This window comes from Pogonomyrmex barbatus, unplaced genomic scaffold, assembly GCF_055798465.1.
Source record: "Pogonomyrmex barbatus isolate J1 unplaced genomic scaffold, ASM5579846v1 scaffold25, whole genome shotgun sequence".
Lineage (NCBI taxonomy): Eukaryota > Metazoa > Arthropoda > Insecta > Hymenoptera > Formicidae > Pogonomyrmex > Pogonomyrmex barbatus.
In genome coordinates this window covers 605,832-626,882 of record NW_028297122.1, presented here as the reverse complement: position 1 = coordinate 626,882, position 21,051 = coordinate 605,832, and the positions used below count along the sequence as shown (strand labels likewise).

Sequence of the window (21,051 nt, the reverse complement as noted above, 5' to 3'; positions counted from 1 at the left end):
AATAAGTCTAAATATTATTTCGCAATTTTGGTTGAAACGGCATCATACTTTACGTCTCTCCCCCTCCCTCTTACTCACCCTCTCTTCTCTCTCTCTTTCTCTCTGCTACTCACAGCGCATTCCCATGTACGTTTTGCGTGTGTATGTGTGTATGTGTGCACAACAGACATACATATGTTACCATAAATACCCGAAATCCGTTATAAAACGGATGTGAACTTACCAGTGTGGCGGTCACCGCCACTCCGACCCTGCACCGGCGCGCGCCGCCGCGCTGCCACGCGCCGACACCGTGGGCCCGCGCACGGGAGTGATACACGCTCGCCACGAGATGGCCAGACGTCCGACCGTCCGCTCGTGCGTGAAAAGCCGTAAGGCCCGCCCGCGCACGAGAGTGATCCGCGCGCTCGCCGCGAGATGGCCACACGGACAATCAGCAACTCGTGCGCGGAAGACCACACGGCCGCTATATAAGAGCGGCCAGCACCAGCAACCGGCACTACCCCTCAGTGCGCTCTGGGGCCCGTACACGGCTAAGGAGACACTGAGGTCCGACCGCTTGCGGTCAGCTATACGGCTCTTTTTGCCGGCGTTACCGACCCTACACAGGTCGTACTCTCCCCTCGGTGACCGTTCACGCCATAGAGGGGCTCCTCACCTTTTGACGCGGCCGTTCACGCCGTGCCTCCTCTCGCCGACCTCTTCTCAGCGGCCGTTCACGCCGTTGAGTGGACTCTAGGCACTCCTGCCGAGAGGCACCTGAACGAGCCACCATCGCAGACATCGGAGGAGGAGGACCACGCCGCAGAGACGACTCCAGATTCCGCCACCACGTCGCAGCCGCCACTACGCAGCCGCCGACCTCGCAGCCGCATCCGCCCGTGCCCCAGCGGCCTGCTGGCCGCCATCTCAGCGGGGAGGACTACCCCCGCCGCCAGCGCAGAGCGGACCACGCGGTTGGGAGGACGACGAGACGACCAGACACCGACACCGGGAACACCACGTCGACTAGGGCCCGCGCCGCCAGCGCGGAGGAGCGAACATCGCCCCACGGCCTCCGAGCGAGACCGTTTGGTCGACCTATTTGGCGCCCTCTCGACTTCTTCCTCGTCGGCCGACAGTCACACATCCGGCCCAACGTCGAGGACGCCACACGCAGCAGCTCCGCGGACTTGTCCGCCCACACCGGGCCGCAGCATCCATTTTTTGGCCCGCAGGGACGCACGTGGCGAACCAGTCACCCCGCAACGGGCGAGGTTTTCGCCGCAGATCGCGGCACATCGCCGCCCATCCGTCCCGAGCTTCACAGGACTGCGACCGGAGACCACCATCACTCCGTGGCGCCTTCTGCCCCTCGACTTGGGGAACATCACGCGGGGAACGCCCCGCCGAGACCACCGGCAGTCTACGTTCCACGCCGCCTCGCAAACAGAGGCCTCGACACCTATCGTAGCCGCTCTGGCCGCACGAGCCCGGACGCCTCATCACGGTGGAGCCGGTGCCCGTGAGCGACGCACGCAACGTTTCCTGGAGGAACCACGCTCCCCGGCCAACACCAGCGACTCCTCTTATACGCGGGGAACTCAAACGCCCGCGCCACGCCGTTAATGTACACGACGTTTTCTTGCCTTTATTAAATATGCATAAAATGTACGCATGAGATTCATATATTTCTGGGAACCAGCACGACAACCTTCCATTCCCCGTCGCCCATTCCGCCTCGTACTCAAACAGCGGACTACCAGCGTCGGAGACTCAGCAGCACGACAACTTATTGGTGGGGGGGATAAACGAACCACCACACTGGTGCACACCCCTTCACCTCCATACCAGTAAAAACGAAAGTGAAGTATAATACATTGGTAACTTTAAATTCTTACTGATAAGTTCGCGTTATAACGGACACTGTTAGTGAATTAATGAAGCTAATATTAGTATTAAGTTATTTACTGCACTTTTTAGTTTAAACCCGTTTTTACTGCACATGTAACAATTATTATCCGATTTGAGTATAATATTGTTTAAAATAACACATGTTTTTCTATTTTTTTTTTAGTCAAAGAGAAGCTATTAATTAAGAATATGATATTACAAGTAGAATATAGTATTACAAATAATTTAATTCAATATTAACAATAGTAGGTTTAATAAACAATATAAACAGTAGTTTAAATCAATATTATCAGTAATAGTTTAAATCAGTAATAGCTTAAAACTTTAAATCAACAATAGTAGTATCCGATAAAATAATTAGTATAGTTTAAATAAAAATAATTTTTTTTAATTTTAGATAATTTTTTTTTATTTTATTTATTACATTATTTATTACATAGATTATTGTGGCATTTTGAATTGCATAAAACTTTATTTTTTTGCATTTGCTTATATGAGTTTCTTCAATCACATCAAAATCTCTTCAACTGGTAAATAATACAATATTTCATCAAGATTAGATTAGGCGAGATTTAGGTATTCGCTAAATACCTCCTATTTCTAAAATATCGAGTTAATTTACATGCTGCAAACATCGATACTGCAATAATGTTTTCTTCGAGGCCGATTTTGCTTCTTTAATTTTTTCCAATAATTTTCCATACTGTTCCCTAATCAAAATTGTAAAGAATTCTGCGTCTTCACTTTAATAAATCGTTAGTAAACTTCTCTTTCCACACAGCAAGCAATGAAACACTCATTTTAAAACTCAAATATTGATTTTAAACTGAAACTATATATTGACATGTATCACAATCTCACTTGCGCTCCTCACTCATATGCGAATTTGAACAAATCAACATGATTACAGAAGCCAATCAGTACGCAGCATTCTTTTGCTAAACACAATTAAATGGGGTAATAACTCTTACGCGTAAAGTAAGAACGGTTTTGAGTGAAAGGTTCAGTAAATAGCCAATATTAGCTTTTAATTCGGCTGTCTACTATAACACTATTATAAATTTAGTAGTAAGAATCTGAAGTTGCTGAAGAATGTTTGTAAATATTTCACGTTTTTATTAGTTAGTTCGCATTATAAGATTTCGGATTTATGGTAACATATACAGCAAAGATGATTCGAAATCGTTACGTACGAATATTACTTTGGGACATCTTGTATGTGAACTAAAAAAATATTATCTACACTTATTGTTTATTTTTCAATGCTTAAATATGCATTTTATCTTGTTTTGAAGAATTCAAAGCTTTGTAACGGCAGGATTCGTTACTAATTATGTAGTATAAATATATGTGTGTGTGTGTGGTATGTGTGTGTGTGTGTGTGGTGTGTGTGTGTGTGTGTGTGTGTGTGTGTGTGTGTGTGTGTGTGTGTGTGTGGTGTTTGTGTGTGTGTGTGGTGTTTGTGTATGTGTGTGTGTGTGTGTGTGTGTGTGTGTGTGTGTGTGTGTGTGTGTGTGTGTGTGTGTGTGTGTGTGTGTGTGTGTGTGTGTGGATATATATATTTGGCTTGTTTATCCTGCGCTACTTATCCTGCTTGCACACACACCGCTCGCATTATTTCACTCGCTCGTATACCGCACGCGCCGTCTCGCTCACGCCATAAAACGCTATCTCTCTCGCGGTGCCCTCACGCGATACCGACTCCCCACTGCCGGACTGACGGCGCACAGTGGGAAACGCCGGCCGGATATGTAAGTCCGGCCGGCCGAGACATTGGGACCAGATCCCATTCTGCAATCCGACTCCTGACACTGATCTGATCAATACCTACTATCTCTCGGGGCCAAGATTTCGCTTGACTCTACTGGGTTTCGCCGGCTTTCTCTACCTTTGAGCTGAGGTTTCGTTCAGCCCAGTCGGGTTTCGCCAACTCCTATCATCACTCCTCGGGCTAAACTTCGCTTAGTCCTGTCAGGTTTCGCCGACTCCTGTCACCACTCCGCGGGCTGAGGTTTCGCTCAGTTCCGGGTTTCGCCGGTTTCCGTTGCTAAGATAGAGCTCGACGTGACACTCGGCCTTGCCCGCAATACCTAGCCATCTAACCTGACATTAGCTCGTAAGTGCCTGTAAATACCGCGCGATAGAGATAAATCCACTAACTATAACCACGCCGTAATACTAAGCCTGCTAGGAATAAGGCCCGTTAATATTAAGTCCGCTAGTTGTAGCCTGCTAGTCATAAGCCTGTAGCCCTAAGTTGCTAGTTGTAACCACGCGTAAATAAAACCGTTGACGACTGCACGCCACACCTGTCTGGCGCTTTGCGCTAACCGCTTTGCGTTTCCGTTTTGCGTCTCCGCTTTGCATCTCCGCTTTGCGTCTCGCATCCTGCTACCAGCGGCACTGCGATATCTCTCGATCCTGCACTCTATCTATCTTTCTCTAAATATCTATCTATCTTTCTCTAAATAAACTATCTTTTCGCTTCAATCTGTGTTCTCGTAAGCTTGAGTCTTCCCTCCTTTCGAATCCGGATACCGACGAGCCGGACAATCCGAGCGTCGAGCGAGGTGACTGCGTTACAGCTTTAACACTCATTATTACTATTTCAACAATCAATAATAATTTCCGATTTTTCCAGTCCTTGTCAAAAATAATTATTATTTTCTGTTTCTAGAAGATTCCACAAACAGTTCCAATAATTAAAATTTTGCTCCTATCCTAAAAATGACCAGAACTTAATCCTTCTTTTCAATAGTTTTTATTGTTTTCGTTGTTACAAAAAATATAATTATTGTAACATTGATTTTGTATATTCTGTTATATTCCACTTGTTTCGTAAGTAACAGAGCAATACATTGTCAAGTCTACTTTTCTCATAAATATCTATCATATTTATTTGTGCTTGTGTTTATTTACTAATTACTTACAGACATAAAAGATTGGTTTAAATTGAATTTTCTTTTTTTAAAAACTTCTTGACTTATTAGTCTTTAAAATTATAGTTGCGTTATTTATCACGTGAAAGAGATTGCAGAACTATTCGCACTTCTAGATATCTTTATTTGTCTATATTTTATATGTGAATGATTCATGTTATTTTGCTGCAAAAATGAAGAAAACGAATTCACACTAATCAAGCATTTTCAACATAATAAAAAAATTCATGACAATCAGGCATCTAAATGTGAGAAGCAGTAAAGATTTGATTAAATACATGCGTTTATATGTGCGGGCGCGCGCGCGCGTGTTTATGTGTGTGCATGCGTGCGTGCGTGTAAAATTTTTCCTCGTCCGCATCGAGTATGTTTTATCTCGAGCGCGAGACAATTGCGACGAAGTTAGTAAAAGGAAATAGTCGATAAGAGGAATTATCGAGATTGCAATTATAATAAAAAATGAATTTTTATTAAAATAAAATAAAATAAAACGAAAGAAATAATATAACAAAAATTAACCATATTTATCGCTGTGAACAATCGTGGCTGTTATGTGGAATCTATACTGATGCGAGGTATAGCGTGTACATCTAAAATCGGGCGTTGGCGGGATCGCCAGAGTGCGATATCTCCAGGAAGACATATTTATAATTATGGCACCGAGTTTTTCGGTGGTCGCTTAGGCGGTCGCAGGATGTCGCGGATGCGGTTACATAGCAATGACTGTCCTAAATTACGAGCCTGGCGAACGTAGACGCACTGATTCGCGAGTAGACGATGTTTGCGATTTCGGTCTATACTCGGATCGATAAATCTATATATATATATATATATATGTATCGCGATGCGTAAAGATAGCTGGCCGGAGCAGATTATTGCGGATGCACTTGAACTTTTTGCGAAGAAAACGATCGGCCGGGGACCCCCGGGTAGCGGCGGATTATCCCCGCCGCGACGATGCGTTCTCGCTCAGAATTTCGGAATACACGCGGATTTAAGAATGCGATCGGCCGGGATCACCTGAATGGAGGCGGATTGCCCTCACCTCAGCGATTCGCTTGGTTTGTTGGATGGACTGTAAGTAACCGGATGCCGATTTCCCGACGGAGCGAAAAATACTCTAACTCGTAGTCGTTCTTCTCGATTGCGGAAAGCGGAGATCGGGTTAGAAAAGAGAACTTAGCTTTTGCCGGGAATTTCCAGGCAGAGGCGGGATATCCTCACATCAGTTTTGCTACGTCTCTTTGTAGAAGCGGAATGCTGGATCAATTCGTGAAAGCGAACATAATCCGAAGATCTGGCTTGATAGAGCGGAGGACGACTTTTTATACCGCCACGATCCGATATTCGGGCGAATTTGGAACGATTCGGATCAGATAGTGAGCGGTAATTAAGCCACTCTAAGCTGCTCTGAGATCAGCGCTTTTTTTCTTCGAGGACTTCGAAAAATTGTGGAGATATTCGGATGTTGTTTTTGATCAGCGCGTCTCGTTCTCGGACGGTCTTCCGGATTCGGCGGCGCGGTATAGGACGCGTAAATGATATGCACGGCCGTTTCGCAATTAATTACGAGATTAATTTGGAACAGATTAAATTGCGCAAAGCGATGCCTGATGGATCGTTAGTCGGGCACTTGGTGACGGATGGACAGCCGCGGAACGGTGCGTAAAAATATGCACTGTTACACGTGTAGTCATATAAAGATACACATAAAAATAATAAACACAGAAGTGATCGAGCTTCATAATCTAAAAACTATCACATGAAATTAAAGTTATATTTTAACTTTTTCTAATTTTAATAATTTTTTCATAAATTAATCTATGTTCCTTACCGTCCAATTACCTCTACCATTGATTAAAAAATTGTCTGGAGTTTGTCCACGGTTTGTTCTAAATCGTCCAGGAAATCGCTCCAACGCTAATTCATGAAACCAATCGCTAATAACAATTACATGTTCGGGAACATCTTTATCATATAAAGTTTTATGAGGATTCGTCCTTGGTGGATCACGTACAATAAAAGATCCATATTGTCCATCCATCATTTGTATTGATTCGTGAGAGTGATAAAAATGAGTTCCCGAATTTTTAACCTTAAATTGGTATCTGTATAAGAAAAATTCCATATAAAATTAGTTAAAAAAAGGATTGAAAAAAGAGAAATACAGTAATTAAAATATTTTCAAAATAATACCAGTTTTGTATTATATAAAGTAATTTTTTGTTTTGTAATATTGTTATATTTAAATCTCCAAAAAGGAAAAGTGAATAAATTGTAATAAATAAATTATAAGTGAATAAATTGTAATAAATAAATTATAAGTGAATAAATTGTAATAAATAAATTATAAGTGAATAAATTGTAATAAATAAATTATAAGTGAATAAATTGTAATAAATAAATTATAAGTGAATAAATTGTAATAAATAAATTATAAGTGAATAAATTGTAATAAATAAATTATAAGTGAATAAATTGTAATAAATAAATTATAAGTGAATAAATTGTAATAAATAAATTATACCAATATGAAATGCGGAAAATCGATATAGATGCCTTTTTAGGTGCCTTAAAGCATGTGCATTCTAAAGCACAAACTAAGTGGAATGCATTACTTTTATTCTTCAATGTGAGTCAACATCCCGAAAAGACGCTATGACAACACCTTGACAAACATATATTCGATCTGATATATCGATCTGTTTACATATTGTCGCGCTCACGGCCGGCACTCGCACAATCTCGTGGCGAGTGACGAAATAAGTAAGACCGTTTATCAAAGAAAAAGTAAACTTCATTAATTTTAGAAACAGGAATAGGAAATTATCGTGACTGCTCTGCAACTCTGTCAAAACCGAAAAACGCCAAACCACAATATGTCGTCAAGACCACCGAAACATTCATCACGTTGCATCACATCGATAGGGAATGATCTTCTCTTTCTAAAATCGATCTTTGGGGGCAACGATGAGTGGAGCACCGCTCAGTCGTAACATTGCTCCCCTCTCTTCCTCTTAAAAATTATCGTTCCGATAATTCCAGAGAACTTCTCCGCTTGTGAGGTTTCCTCTTCCTCGGCGAAGACGCCAGGGCATCCTATAGCTCTTTGCTTTACCTCAAGCGGCTGTTACAGGTTACCGAGCGCCGTATTTCAGGTCCCAATCTTTCATCCTTTTGGAAGTAATGAGTCGCTGCGGAGAACTATTCCGTCTTTTTTATTTTCTATTCAATTTTGAGCCTTGCATTCTTCTTTCTTGAATCTTCGGATATGGGAGGGAGGGAAGGATTTGCTTTAGTGGACTCTACGCCTTTATGGAAACCACAAATCTCTGTCTCGGCATTCGCCCTATGGTTCAGCGGGAAAACCACGGTCGAAAACTACGGGCAAAGCAATCTTCTTTAAAAAAAATAAAATTAGCCTGATGGTCGGACAGATCGAAAAGATTTTACTCCCCATTTCCTCACACAAATCATCTTCCGAAAACTTAATAGAAAACAAAAACAAAAGCAGTAACTTCTCAATAGAATGAAAATATGTTTTTTTAATTCAACGTTTCTCTTTCTTCGGGCGGAAAGAACAATCAATTCCCCACAGGCTCTGATGAAAACCACGGCTTAATCAAGATCGCTTTCCTGTAACAGAACTAACTCTAAACGAAACTCGTCTAAATAGATAGGACTTTCCGAATACCCAAAAAAAACTTTGAAAAATTTCGAATATTTAACACTCTAAATTACTGAATTACCTTCTCATCTAAAACCGAAACATCGGAGATCGTGTGAAATGAACACGAAAAACATATGTACGTTCGTCCAAATCAATCCGCGTTAAAAAGTCATAACAGAATTTACTTAAACTTGAAACTGTGCAAATGCAAATTAAAAAAAGATTATATTATGAACGCAAAAAAAATTAATTAACGACTGACCTAGCATTTGGCATCGATATCGAGTCGTCACTCGGCTCGCTCTTCCGTCAAGAGAATGATCGACACTTTCGCAGTCATTCGTACCAGCAGCCGTCCGATTTGTTCAATCCGTTCAATCCGTTCAATCCCTGACGAGCCTCCAAAATGTCACGCTCACAGCAGGCACTCGCACAACCATTCGGCACTTGCACAATGTCGCACTCGCAAAATAAGATCGTTTATCAAAGAGAGAGTGAACTTTATTAACTTAAGAAACAAGAATAAGAAATAATCGCGATTTCTTTGCAGCTCTGTCAAAACCGAAGAACGCCAAACAACAACAACAACATGTCATCAAGGATGTAACAGCAGAGTCTTACTTGTAGAATAAATATATATATATATATATATATTTATATATAATATATATATATATATATATATATTAGGTGTACAAAAAAGTTCTGAGCTTTAGATTTCATACAACCGAAATAACAATTTAAATTTTATATATCTTCCCGCCCTTTTGCGGTTTTAAAGCGTTGACATTTGGCCTTCTAAAATGCCATACGGTTTGGCGTTTGATGCGCATAACCTCAAAAATCAGTAGTGTTCACGATGGCAATAACAAAAGAGCATATTCGATTTTCCATCCACTTCGCGTTTCATCTGAAGAAAAATGCTGCTGAAGCCACTGCAATGATTTATGCTGCATATGGAGAGAACGCTGTAAGTCATACTACATGTAAAAGATGGTATCAAAAATTTCGCCAAGGGGATTTCAGTCTTGAAGATGAACCGCGTGCTGGACGCCCTCAAAAGATTGAAATGGACGAATTGCAAGCACTGCTGGATATAAATTCTGCGCAAATTGAAGTATTAGGAGTTGTTACAACCGGGTGAAACAATCACGGCAGACCGCTACCAACAACAATTGACCAATTTGAGCGATGCATTAGAAGAAAAGAGGCCATTTACTGGTCAAGGATGTCGTAAAGTGATCTTGCTTCATGACAATGCTCGACCACATGTTGCGAAAGCGACTCAGGACCATATCTTTGCGTTAGGCTGGGAACTTCTCCCGCACGCGACGTATAGCCCAGACATGGCGCCTTCCGATCTACCTATTCCGGTCGCTGCAGCATCATTTGGCTGATACACATTTCGTGAGATTTGAAGAGATACGCATTGATGACTTTATCGCTTCGAAGCCGGTGAGCTTCTATTCGTCAAGGAATTCGCAAGCTACCCGAAAGATGGCAAAAGGTCGTTGATGCAAACGGAGAATATTTCGCTAATTAATATTTTTTTGTTTATTTTTAAATAAAGATTGAATTTTACAAAAGAAGGCTCAGACCTTTTTTGTACACCTAATATATATATATATATATATATACATACATATACCTAATATATATATATATATTAGGTGTATATATATATATATATATATATATATATAGGTATACTTGGCTTATTTATCCTGCGCTATCTATCCTGCTTGCACGCACACCGCTCGCGCTATTTCACTCGCTTGCCTGTACACTGCACGCGCCGTCTCGCTCGCGCTATCTCTCTCATAGTGCCCCACGCGATACCGACTCCCCATCGCCGGACCGACGGCGCACAGTGGGGAACGCCGACCGGGTATATAAGCCCGGCCGGCCGAGACATCAAGACCAGATCCCATCCTGCGATCCGACTCCTGACACCGACTAGTACCTACTACCTCTCGGAGCCAAGGTTTCACCGGTTTTCTCTATCTTTGGGCTGAGGTTTCACTCCGCTCTGTCGGGTTTCGCCGACTCCTGTCATCACTCCTCGGACTAAGGTTTCGCTTAGCTCTGCCGGGTTTCGCCGACTCCTGTCATCACTTCTCGGGCTAAGATTTCGCTTAGCTGTGTCGGGTTTCGCCGACTCTTGTCACCACTCCGCGGGCTGAGGTTTCGCTCAGCTCCATTGGGTTTCGCCAGTTTGCGTTGCTAAGGCAGGGCTTGACGTAACATTCGGCTCTGCCCGCAATACCTAGCCGTCCAACCTGACATTAGTTTGTAAGTGCATGCGATAGAGATTAAGTCCACTAGTCATAAGCCGGTAGCTCTAAATTCTTTAGTTGTAACCGCACCGTAGTCACGTGTAAATAATCCGTTGTCGACCGCACGCTGCACCTGTCTTGCGCTTCTCGCCCGCCTTACACCAACCGCTTTGCGTCTCCGCTTTGCGTCTCCGCTTTGCGTCTCCGCTTTGCGTCTCCGCTTTGCTACCAGCGACACTGCGACATCTCCCGGCCCTGCATTGCTCTGTATTTATCTTTCTCTAAATAAACGATCTTTTCGCTGCAATCTGTGTTCGCTGTGTAAGCTTGAGTATCTCCTCCTCTCGAACCCGGACACCGACGAGCCGATCCGAGCGTGGAGTGACGTGACCGCGTTACAAGACCATCGAAACATTCCGATAGGGAACGATCTTTTCTTTTTAAAATTGATCTTCGTGGATAACGACAAGCGCTTAGTCATAACAATATTAAGAGAAATCGAAATATTAGGTGTACAAAAAAGGTCTGAGCCTTCTTTTGTAAAATTCAATCTTTATTTAAAAATAAACAAAAAAATATTAATTAGCGAAATATTCCCCGTTTGCATCAACGACCTTTTGCCATCTTTCGGATAACTTGCGAATTCCTTGACGAATAGAAGCTCACCGGCTTCGAAGCGATAAAGTCATCAATGCGTATCTCTTCAAATCTCACGAAATGTGTATCAGCCAAATGATGCTGCAGCGACCGGAATAGGTAGTAATCGGAAGGTGCCATGTCTGGGCTATACGCCGCGTGCGGGAGAAGTTCCCAGCCTAACGCAAAGATATGGTCCTGAGTCGCTTTCGCAACATGTGGTCGAGCATTGTCATGAAGCAAGATCACTTTACGACATCCTTGACCAGTAAATGGCCTCTTTTCTTCTAATGCATCGCTCAAATTGGTCAATTGTTGTTGGTAGCGGTCTGCCGTGATTGTTTCACCCGGTTGTAACAACTCCTAATACAACACACCTTTCCAATGCCACCAGATACAGAGCAAAACCTTCTTAGCGTGGATATTGGGCTTTGGCGTCGATGTCGAAGGTTGACCAGAGTAAACTCATGATTTTCTACGTTTAGGGTTATCATAAAGAATCCACTTTTCATCGCCTATAATAATTTTGTGCAGAAAATCTTTTTTCCGGAACTTTGAAAGCAAAGTGAGTGCAGTGTCACGCCGACGATTTTTGTTGTCTTCGGACAATTCATGCGGAACCCATCTGCCTTCCTTCTGAACGTATCCTTTCATATCGTATGTAAACGTACGGAAATAGTTTGCTGCGTAATGCCAAGCTGTTCTGCAAACTCCTTTTCAGTTTGCGCAGAGTTTATATCCAGCAGTGCTTGCAATTCGCCCGTTTCAATCATTTGAGGGCGTCCAGCAAGCGGTTCTTCATCTTCAAGACTGAAATCTCCTTGGCGAAATTTTTGATACCATCTTTTACATGTAGTATGACTTACAGCGTTCTCTCCATATCCAGCACAAATCATTGCAGTGGCTTCAGCAGCATTTTTCTTCAGATAAAACGCGAAGTGGATGGAAAATCGAATATGCTCTTTTGTTACCATCGTGAACACTACTGATTTTTAAGGTTATGTGCATCAAACGCCAAACCGTATGACATTTTATAAGGCCAAATGTCAACGCTTTAAAATCGCAAAAGGGCGGGAAGATATATAAAATTTAAATTGTTATTTTTGTATAAAATCTAAAGTTCAGAACTTTTTTTGTACACCTAATATATAATTTATATATATATATATATATATCTAAAGTAATTATATATATATATATATTTAATTATAATATATATATAATAATTTATATAGTAGTTTTATATATATATATATATATATAATATATATAATATATATATATATAATAATATATATATATATATATAATTACTATATATATATATTTATCTAAAGTAAAAACACAAATTATATGTTGACTGTTTTTATTGAAAATACTGACGGGATTATTGACACATTACAGCCAGCATCTTTGAATTGGCTTTACAGATTACAAAATCCTTTTGTGCAATTGAAACATAGCACAAAAAAGAAGTGCGGGATAGTTAATTTCGATAAAAAATTAAATTCACTTTATTCTAGCAAACAAGCTTATTGAACGTTTTATCGATCCCATAGATCGTTTGTCTTTCCTCTGCAACGCCATCTATTGCAAGATCTGTCAACTACAATTACTGCTTTACTTATCATTTTATATCTGCGTTAAGCATATATATATATATACGCGTAAAATCATACACAATCTGTTCAAGTCTCAAACTTTTTTTCTAAGCTTTCAATCATAAATCCAAAAATATAGTATTGTTTATTCATGTAGTCCAAAGTGCGGAACGTATTCATTTTGTATATATGAGCTAGAATTTTTGTATTAAGGAAACGAAGATCTGATGTAACAGCTGTACGAGCTAAAATTACGTGAATTTTTTTCTTATTTACTTGTTAAATCGATCCCGCTTATTCTTTTTGTGCGTATTTTAATTGCCTGAAAGGATTTTGCAATCTGCCAAGAAGTTTTTTGGTGCACTGTAATGTGTCGGTAATTCCCATCACTTTAGGATCCCCTTTATTGCGAAAATCGCAAAATAGTACAGGACTTTTCGACTCAGTTTAGTCCACTTCATCTGCATATGATGGCTTGGCCATTTTTTTGGGACACCTTGTATAATTGACTGAAATCGAATATCGAATATCGAATATCCGACAATATATACAAGGTGTCCTAAAACTCCCGAATTTGGGATACACTACGTGATTTTTTAAGCTAAAAAAACCAACTTTCTTTAGCAAAATTGCATGCGACGAGTAATTTTTACAGTAAATCAAATTAAAAGTGACGAATGAGCGCGCGTATGTACGTAGCGGTCAGAACCGGCGCGCGTTCTTCAGGCTGGCGCGGCCTGGTACTTAATCTTTGACAACTTCACGTACTATATTGTTTAAAATATAATACAGGTTAACAAAATAAATATTGTTTTCATCCTTTACGTAACGATTCAATAAAAAAATTGTCTGATTTCATAGCATTATCTGGAAATAAAAATAAATGTAAATTATATGGTGTATGAACTGAGCATCTATCATTTTAATTATTTTATTATATTTATTATTTTTTTATTGTCATATGCGCAATTGCATATGACAATAAAAAAATACTGAATTTAACGAATACTAATTACATGAGTACGAAAAGTCAAAAAATTGATTTTTTTATAATAGTATCTAAAGAATTCGTTAAATTCAGTATTTTTTTTATTGTTATATGCAATTTATATGCGCAGTAATTAAAATAATAGAATGCTCAGTTCATACCATATTATAATAAAAATAAATGTAAATAATGTGGTATATGAACTGAGCATTCTATTATTTTAATTACTGCACAATTGCATATAACAAAAAAATATATTGAATTTAACGAATTATTTAGACACTATTATAAAAAAATCAATTTTTTTACTTTTCGTGATTAATTATGTGACGTACTCACGTAATTAATAAGTATTCGTTAAATTCAGTATTGTTTTATTATCATATGCAATTGCGCATACGACAATAAAAAAATAATTAAAATAATAGACTGCTCAGTTCATACACCATATAATTTACATTTATTTTTATTTCGAGGTAATGCTACGAAATCAGACAATTTTTTTATTGAATCGTTACGTAAAAAATGAATACAAATACTTATTTTGTTAATTAGTATTATATTTTAAATAATACAGTACGTGAAGTCGTCAAAGATTAAGTCCTAGGCCGCGCCGGTCCTGACCGTTACACATATAGTAGACGCGAATAGTATGTGGGCTACTATGGAGCGTAAAAACAAACCGCCACTATTTTCCCACTGGCGCCATGGGCGTGGCCTCTAACTGTTAAGATTGGGCCTCCACATGGAAATGGAGCGTTCTGATTGGCTCAGGGGCGTGGCCGGAAATAATTAGATAATTAGTGGGATTTTCTTGGATTCTCTCATAGTTATCCAGGCATGTGATTGGATGCTCCTAAAACTGCCCGAGGTGTGATTGGTTATCGAAATGGCTGGACAAAAAGGTAGGGGGAGGAGGTGAAAGTAGAAGTCTGGGGCCGTTCGAGGTCCGAACAAAATGGCGTGTGCAAAGATAGCGGACACCTGAGGAGAATGTTCCGAGGCCTGATCGGGGGTGTGATAAAATGACGACAAGAAGGATGACGAGGTGTTGAAGGGAGATATACCTGACCAGCGGAGAATGGAATGCGATGAGGAAACAGGAAAAGTTCGCTTTAGACCTGTTTTAACGACCTCGGAGTTATACGAAGCTCTTATCCTATGACAAGTGCAATGTCTGCAAAATGTTTTAGATATTTCTAGCTTGAAGTAATGTAGCTAGGATTAATTTTAGGTTGGAGAGAAAATAAAAGGACTGGAATTTAAGTTACAAAATCATTAAGTTTATTGATATGTAATACATCATTGTACATATCATTTCATAATAGTGTTTTTTAATATTTAATTGTTCTTAAAAGTACAAATTTATATATGACAGCACGTTACATGAGATTTATCGCATTTACTTTTTCTATAAAGAAAGATTTTACGAAATAATTGTACAATTAATCTATCATTATCTTTGTAATCCTCGCTAAATGTTTCGAGAAATTGTTTAAGATTATAATCACGAGACAAATAATAAAGAAATACGCAGCAATATTGTCCGCAAGTCTGAGAAAATGTGTCCTGTAATCGCATGATATTCCATCTAATTTGAGTAGTTTCGTTGAAATCATAGATTGAATCTGAAATCCAAGTAAGATAGTCCGTAGCTATCGAAATAGGTGCCTTCTCCATGCTTGTCTATGTAAAAGGCAACCTAGAGTTGTCCAGGTCCGATCGTCATTATCGGTATTCGCGACGATGGCCGTCGACTTCGCCCACATCATCGGGATTCTGTCGGCAGGATACACACCCGCATGTCCGACACTGAGATAAAGCAGCGCCCGTAAGATTTCGAGCGAATTCATCTCTCACAGAAAGGGGAAACATTTCAGTTATTTCTTTCTTCTCTGGTGTCGCTATATTTTTCCTCTTGCTTGAATTTTACGGTAAAAACTTCCTTTTTTTCATGTGTGAGTTTCGATAGCTCTTCTTTCTCCGCTTTCATTTGTTCGCACTCCTCTTGTTCTGTTTCCAATCTTTTACTTCTCCACGTAAGGAGATTCGAAAAATTTCATTTTATCATAAAAACTTCACTTTCTATTGGAATCAATGAAGCTTTCATCGGTAAAAGAATTATCGTTGCTTGAGTCACAGCTGCCTTTTTGCGATTCCATCCAGTACCTCAGTTTGCATTGCGTAACGCGCAACGAAATTTGTTACAATTTCGATGAAACCCATAATGACCGCAGCGTAATTCATGCTCCTCATCTTCCACTAGGTTTTTGAATGCGGGAGAGATTCCTTCTAGATTATATACATTTCTACTGAGTGTCTTTTGCAAATAAAGTACTTTCTCGCGGCCTTTGCTATATATGTACGCACTCGTCGTACAATTTCACGTAGTTCCATCATGAAATGTTCGGAATCAGCTGTTCCGTCAATCCATTCGATACCGTGAAAGTTTTGCGAGAGTCAGTTGTTTTCTTTTCTCGATTTTTCGAGTAATTCGGTGAACGGATACGGTGGCATCACAATCCAATGATCTATGAAAGCCTCGTTAATCCCCGATGAGCGCAACTTCCTTCGGTATAAAGTTTCCCTCGATGTCACGGAAATCTTGTATATCGACGATTATACTCATGATGTAAAATATGCTTTTTTCCGAAGCGGCATAATTCGTATGTCGAGTAAAACTGAAGTTTTCCATTGTAGTTCGAGTAAATATAAGGAGCGACCACAGTGGGGGGGGGGGGGGGAAGGTTTCCCACCATTGTCTTTATCCGCTAAAATCTATAATGACTTGACGCGAAGAGTCGATTTCCATCATGTTTTCGAATTCTGCGTAAAGGATACAATTAATCGTTGCTGTAATCGCCTTTTCGAATCGTACCTCTAATCGTAAACTTCCATGTCTAGAGATTCCAATGTCCTGTGCAATTTGCCGATAGATTGAGAGTGAGATCGAAAACGAAAAACATGAATCCATCGGCATAATCTTCTCTGCTTATGAAATTCCCCTTTTTTAGAAAATGGATGCCGGTTCCCGAGAAGAGAGTGTTATAAGCCTCGATGTAGAGCAGCTCGTCTTTTGAAAAATTTGGTTGCAGCAGTCTGCTCGGAATTTGCACGCCATTGGCATATAACGAGAAGAAATTTATACCGTAATTTTTGAAATTAAATAAACTTAGCTTTCTATCGCCGTTAAACGCTTTGGACGTTATCGGGCGCGTCTTATGAGAGCTTGATTTGGGGTTCCCGATTTTAATAACGCGTCCATATGACCGAGCTTGTTCGTGTCCCAGAGAGAAGAAGTCAGATGGGAAGTTTTTGCCGGTGAAGAATAATTTAACAATGTTTCGATGTACGCGCGGTACGTGTAGGCGTTGTTCGGGAGTAATACGAGTTTTTGATTGAAGTACACATCGATCTGGTTGAACATCGAATGTAGTAGATGATTTACAGGGCCTATTTTGTTTCCTCCTGTCGCTGTTCCAGGGCCGGGTAAACTTTCCACTCGTACGCAAAGGCTTAGCATGGTATGCGTGAGATTTAGATAATCTTCTCCGTATCCGGGTACGACGAATTCTATAGGCGTCATCCGCGAGCGAAGTTACCGGTTTGTAATAAATCCATTGTAAACTCTCGATACTGGTTTGAATAAGCGATAAATCGAGCTCGCTCTTTAAACACTCGCTCGAATGAGTATGGAGGAAGGATATTTCTCAAACTTATTCACACTCGCGTCAGTTAAGCGAATATATCAGATACGGTGCACTTTTTCCCGCTATTTCGATGTTTCGCCGGCTTTTTAATTTTTTTCACCATTGCTTTCCTTTTCAATGATTTTTTATTCATTTTTTTCACGCTGATTTTCGATGATTTCTTTTTTTTATCGACTCGTCTACGTTTACGAACAGAGCTTTTCCCGGATTTACCGGTGCGTGCGTCATGCTCTCCAAAGGGAAACTGAGCCACGCGCATTTTTGCGGATGTTTTATATCCCGACTCCTTCATTAATTCGCTTACATTTTCTCTGACTTTTCTCTTGAGATTTCTACCCGATTCCTTGAGTCGCGTTTTGAGAGCTTCCTTGAACGGAGTATTATTTTCAACATCCTCTATCACACTAATTCCGGTGCGTAAAGCTTCTTTCCCGAGTGCACGTATTTGCACTCCTGCTTAGATAAGGAAGTGCTCTTCTAAATAATCCTTCGAGGAAACTTTCGATCCCGTGATCACGTTGATAAGATGAACCGACGAAAATTCGATGAATTCCTCCTCCCCTACCTCCACCTTTCTGCCTTTAATACTCGTCGTATTCCATGGGGGGTGATTAGTTTTTTCTCAAAGCTCCTAGATTTTCCACCGCAAATAGTAATTAACGGACACGTCTAAAGTGTAATGTCGCTATCAGCGTTTCGGATTCGAATGGTATTTTTTCTCCACGAACATCTTTTATATCTATTTCAATTTTACGGAATTTCGTTTGACGCAATGGAATATATTGCAGAGAAATATTTTACCAGATTCGTCCCATACGTGTAATTACAGCCGGGTGTATCGACTGAAACGATTCGAAGAAGCAGGCTTCACCGGTTATGTAAAGCTCACAAATATCACAATAAACGTACATTTTATCAGAGATACCGCACCATAGGCTACAGGATTTTACAGTCCAGGAAGATATAACACGATCTCCATCACCGGCGAAAAAACCGAGTTTGAAAAACGGAGTTAATTCGTTGGAATTAGGTAACTTGTGATAGTAAAAAAGGGTGGCATCATTGGTGTCGATTCTCCCCAATATTTGAAAAATATTAGCTGGCAGATTTATATAATGAACGAGAGTATAGTTTTCATCACATTCGATTATGAGGATATTACCACCACAGCCTTTTTGTAGTTCGAAAGTAAAATGCGAATCGACGTATCTACACTCTCTATTAATCGCGTAGATAATCTTCTCTTTAGTTTCATAAACACCTGCCCGTAAGTGTGATTCTTTCACCATAAACTTATCAGCATTTTTCTCATCTTTTACGCTCTTCAAATCGAAAAATCTAATCTTATTATCATTTTTACATCAAAAGACTGGTGGGAAATTGAATCTCGCTAAGCGCGACTTCCCATTCTTTAAATAAATATACACCGTGAGATAATTGTATGAAAAGAAAGAAGAGGTTGTATTTCCCGGAAAATATTTCTTACTGCTATCGCTCGAAAGAACTATGAAAAATTGTTCCTCCTCCATCTTGGAGAAAAGTTAAACTCGAAGCGGGCATCCAGCTGTCGAATTTGCTGGAATATCCTCGTCAGCTACTAACAGCTGTTTATTAACACTGCGTCCTCTGCTCTTTATGGTCGACGATAACTCTTCTTCCGCCAAGTTTTTATTGACTTGTGCTAATTCTTGTTCATAAAAAATCCCATCGATGTGTTCACCCGATAAATCGCACAATTCGTACACGCGGGATTTTCGCCAATGAACGCGACAAACTTGAAATAACTCTCCTCGCTTCACCGCGCTTCGTATCCTTTCTCAAAAGTGGCTTTCGCTCTACTGACACATACGAGATCGTTAACTTAACATCGAATTTAGCCTTTCGCTGTACCGCCGCGCCCTTCTCTCCCCTCCTACGCCGTTTATATTTTCGCATGCATTTTCTCTCGTAATGGTCGCCAGTTGCATCCTGATGGACGAATGATGGGTGTGATTGTAAACACACACGATATTTTGCAACACATCGATGTAACACCACGTATTTTTATGCATAAAATAGCGCCACATTCGTTCCTTCAACGTTCTATTGAAGCGTTCAACGACAGCGGCTTTGATGTCTGGATTGCGAACTACGCGATAACGTATGTCTCTTTCTTTCAGAAAGTCTTGCAACGGTCGTGCGATAAATTCTTTACTCTTGTCGGTTTGTAAGTACACGGGCACTCGTCCATCGCTTCTCGAGAGAATGTTTTGGAAGCCCCTTGTCACGCAATTACTCGTTTTATCCCGCAACGGTTCCACCCAGATGAATTTGCTAAGTACGTCGATAATCACGAGCAGATAAGAAAATCCGTCATTATAACTCTTGAAACTACGGAGTTCAATCAAATCGGCCTCCCACAGATCGTCATGTTGTAATCGTGGAAATTTTCGCCTCGAGGGGCGGTGCAGTGTGTACGTCTTGCGATTCGAGCCAGCGAGCTACTTCTTTACGTGAGATATTCGGTTTAACTGCACGCGTTAGGTTATCCATTGCCAAATACTCCGCATAATGTGCAGGATCGTAGTACAAATTTTCAAGCTCGGTCTTTTCAATTCACTCCAATCGAGTAAGCATCTCTTTCTCACCTGTGGAGAATCTTTCATGAAGGTTATAGGTATAGAGATATCGGTTTTATGAAAAGGCGGTGAATAAAACAATGCACAATTCGCTCGCTCTTGCGTTTTTTTCCCTTTCTCATACGTCGTCGTCGTTGAAAGTTTTCTTGATATTTTCAGAATGGAACTCACTCGTAGTGGCGATAATATCTCGGCAAATGTAGTTGCTAACAATTCCTTATTTTCTACGAGTACAGCCAGGGTGCTCGTCTTCGTGCAAATTGACTTCTTCCTATTGCTTTCATGATTTTTCTCTCGCGCATCGCATCGTTTATCAGTTCCGTGATATTTGAATCTTTTATAACGTTACCCTCGATAGTCACGATTCCTTCTTCGTCCCAAATAATTCTCGCGGGTACTGCTTTATCAATTAAATGTTTCAAAAACGCGCCTTGGCACGAAAATTTTTCGGCACATTTTCTAATATTTTTTCGACGTTTTGCCGTTCGCGCTTACGCAAAGAGTTGTGTATTATTTACATACTCGTCAAGATGAGAAAATTGCTTGGCGTTTATGATTTGCGCACCGGTTCTGCTATGTCTCCCTCCCGCGTATCTGAATTGTTCTCATCGACAGCGTTACACGTCGAATCTTCCTTTTGCGATTTATCAAAATGGAGAAATCGCCAAAGTACTTTTTTATACAATTTCCATTTCTCACTTATATCGCACGGGGTGGGTG

General features: G+C 40.4%; 1 protein-coding gene across 1 annotated transcript in view; it reads right to left on the bottom strand.

Moving 5' to 3' along the window:
• LOC105430555 (multicopper oxidase 3-like) overlaps positions 1-21,051 on the bottom strand; it is a 163,070-nt gene that overhangs the window by 14,678 nt on the left and 127,341 nt on the right. The window contains exon 5 of the mRNA XM_089078634.1: positions 6,667-6,940. Coding sequence (XP_088934760.1) covers positions 6,667-6,940 — 274 coding nt within the window. The remainder of the gene's footprint in view (positions 1-6,666; positions 6,941-21,051) is intronic.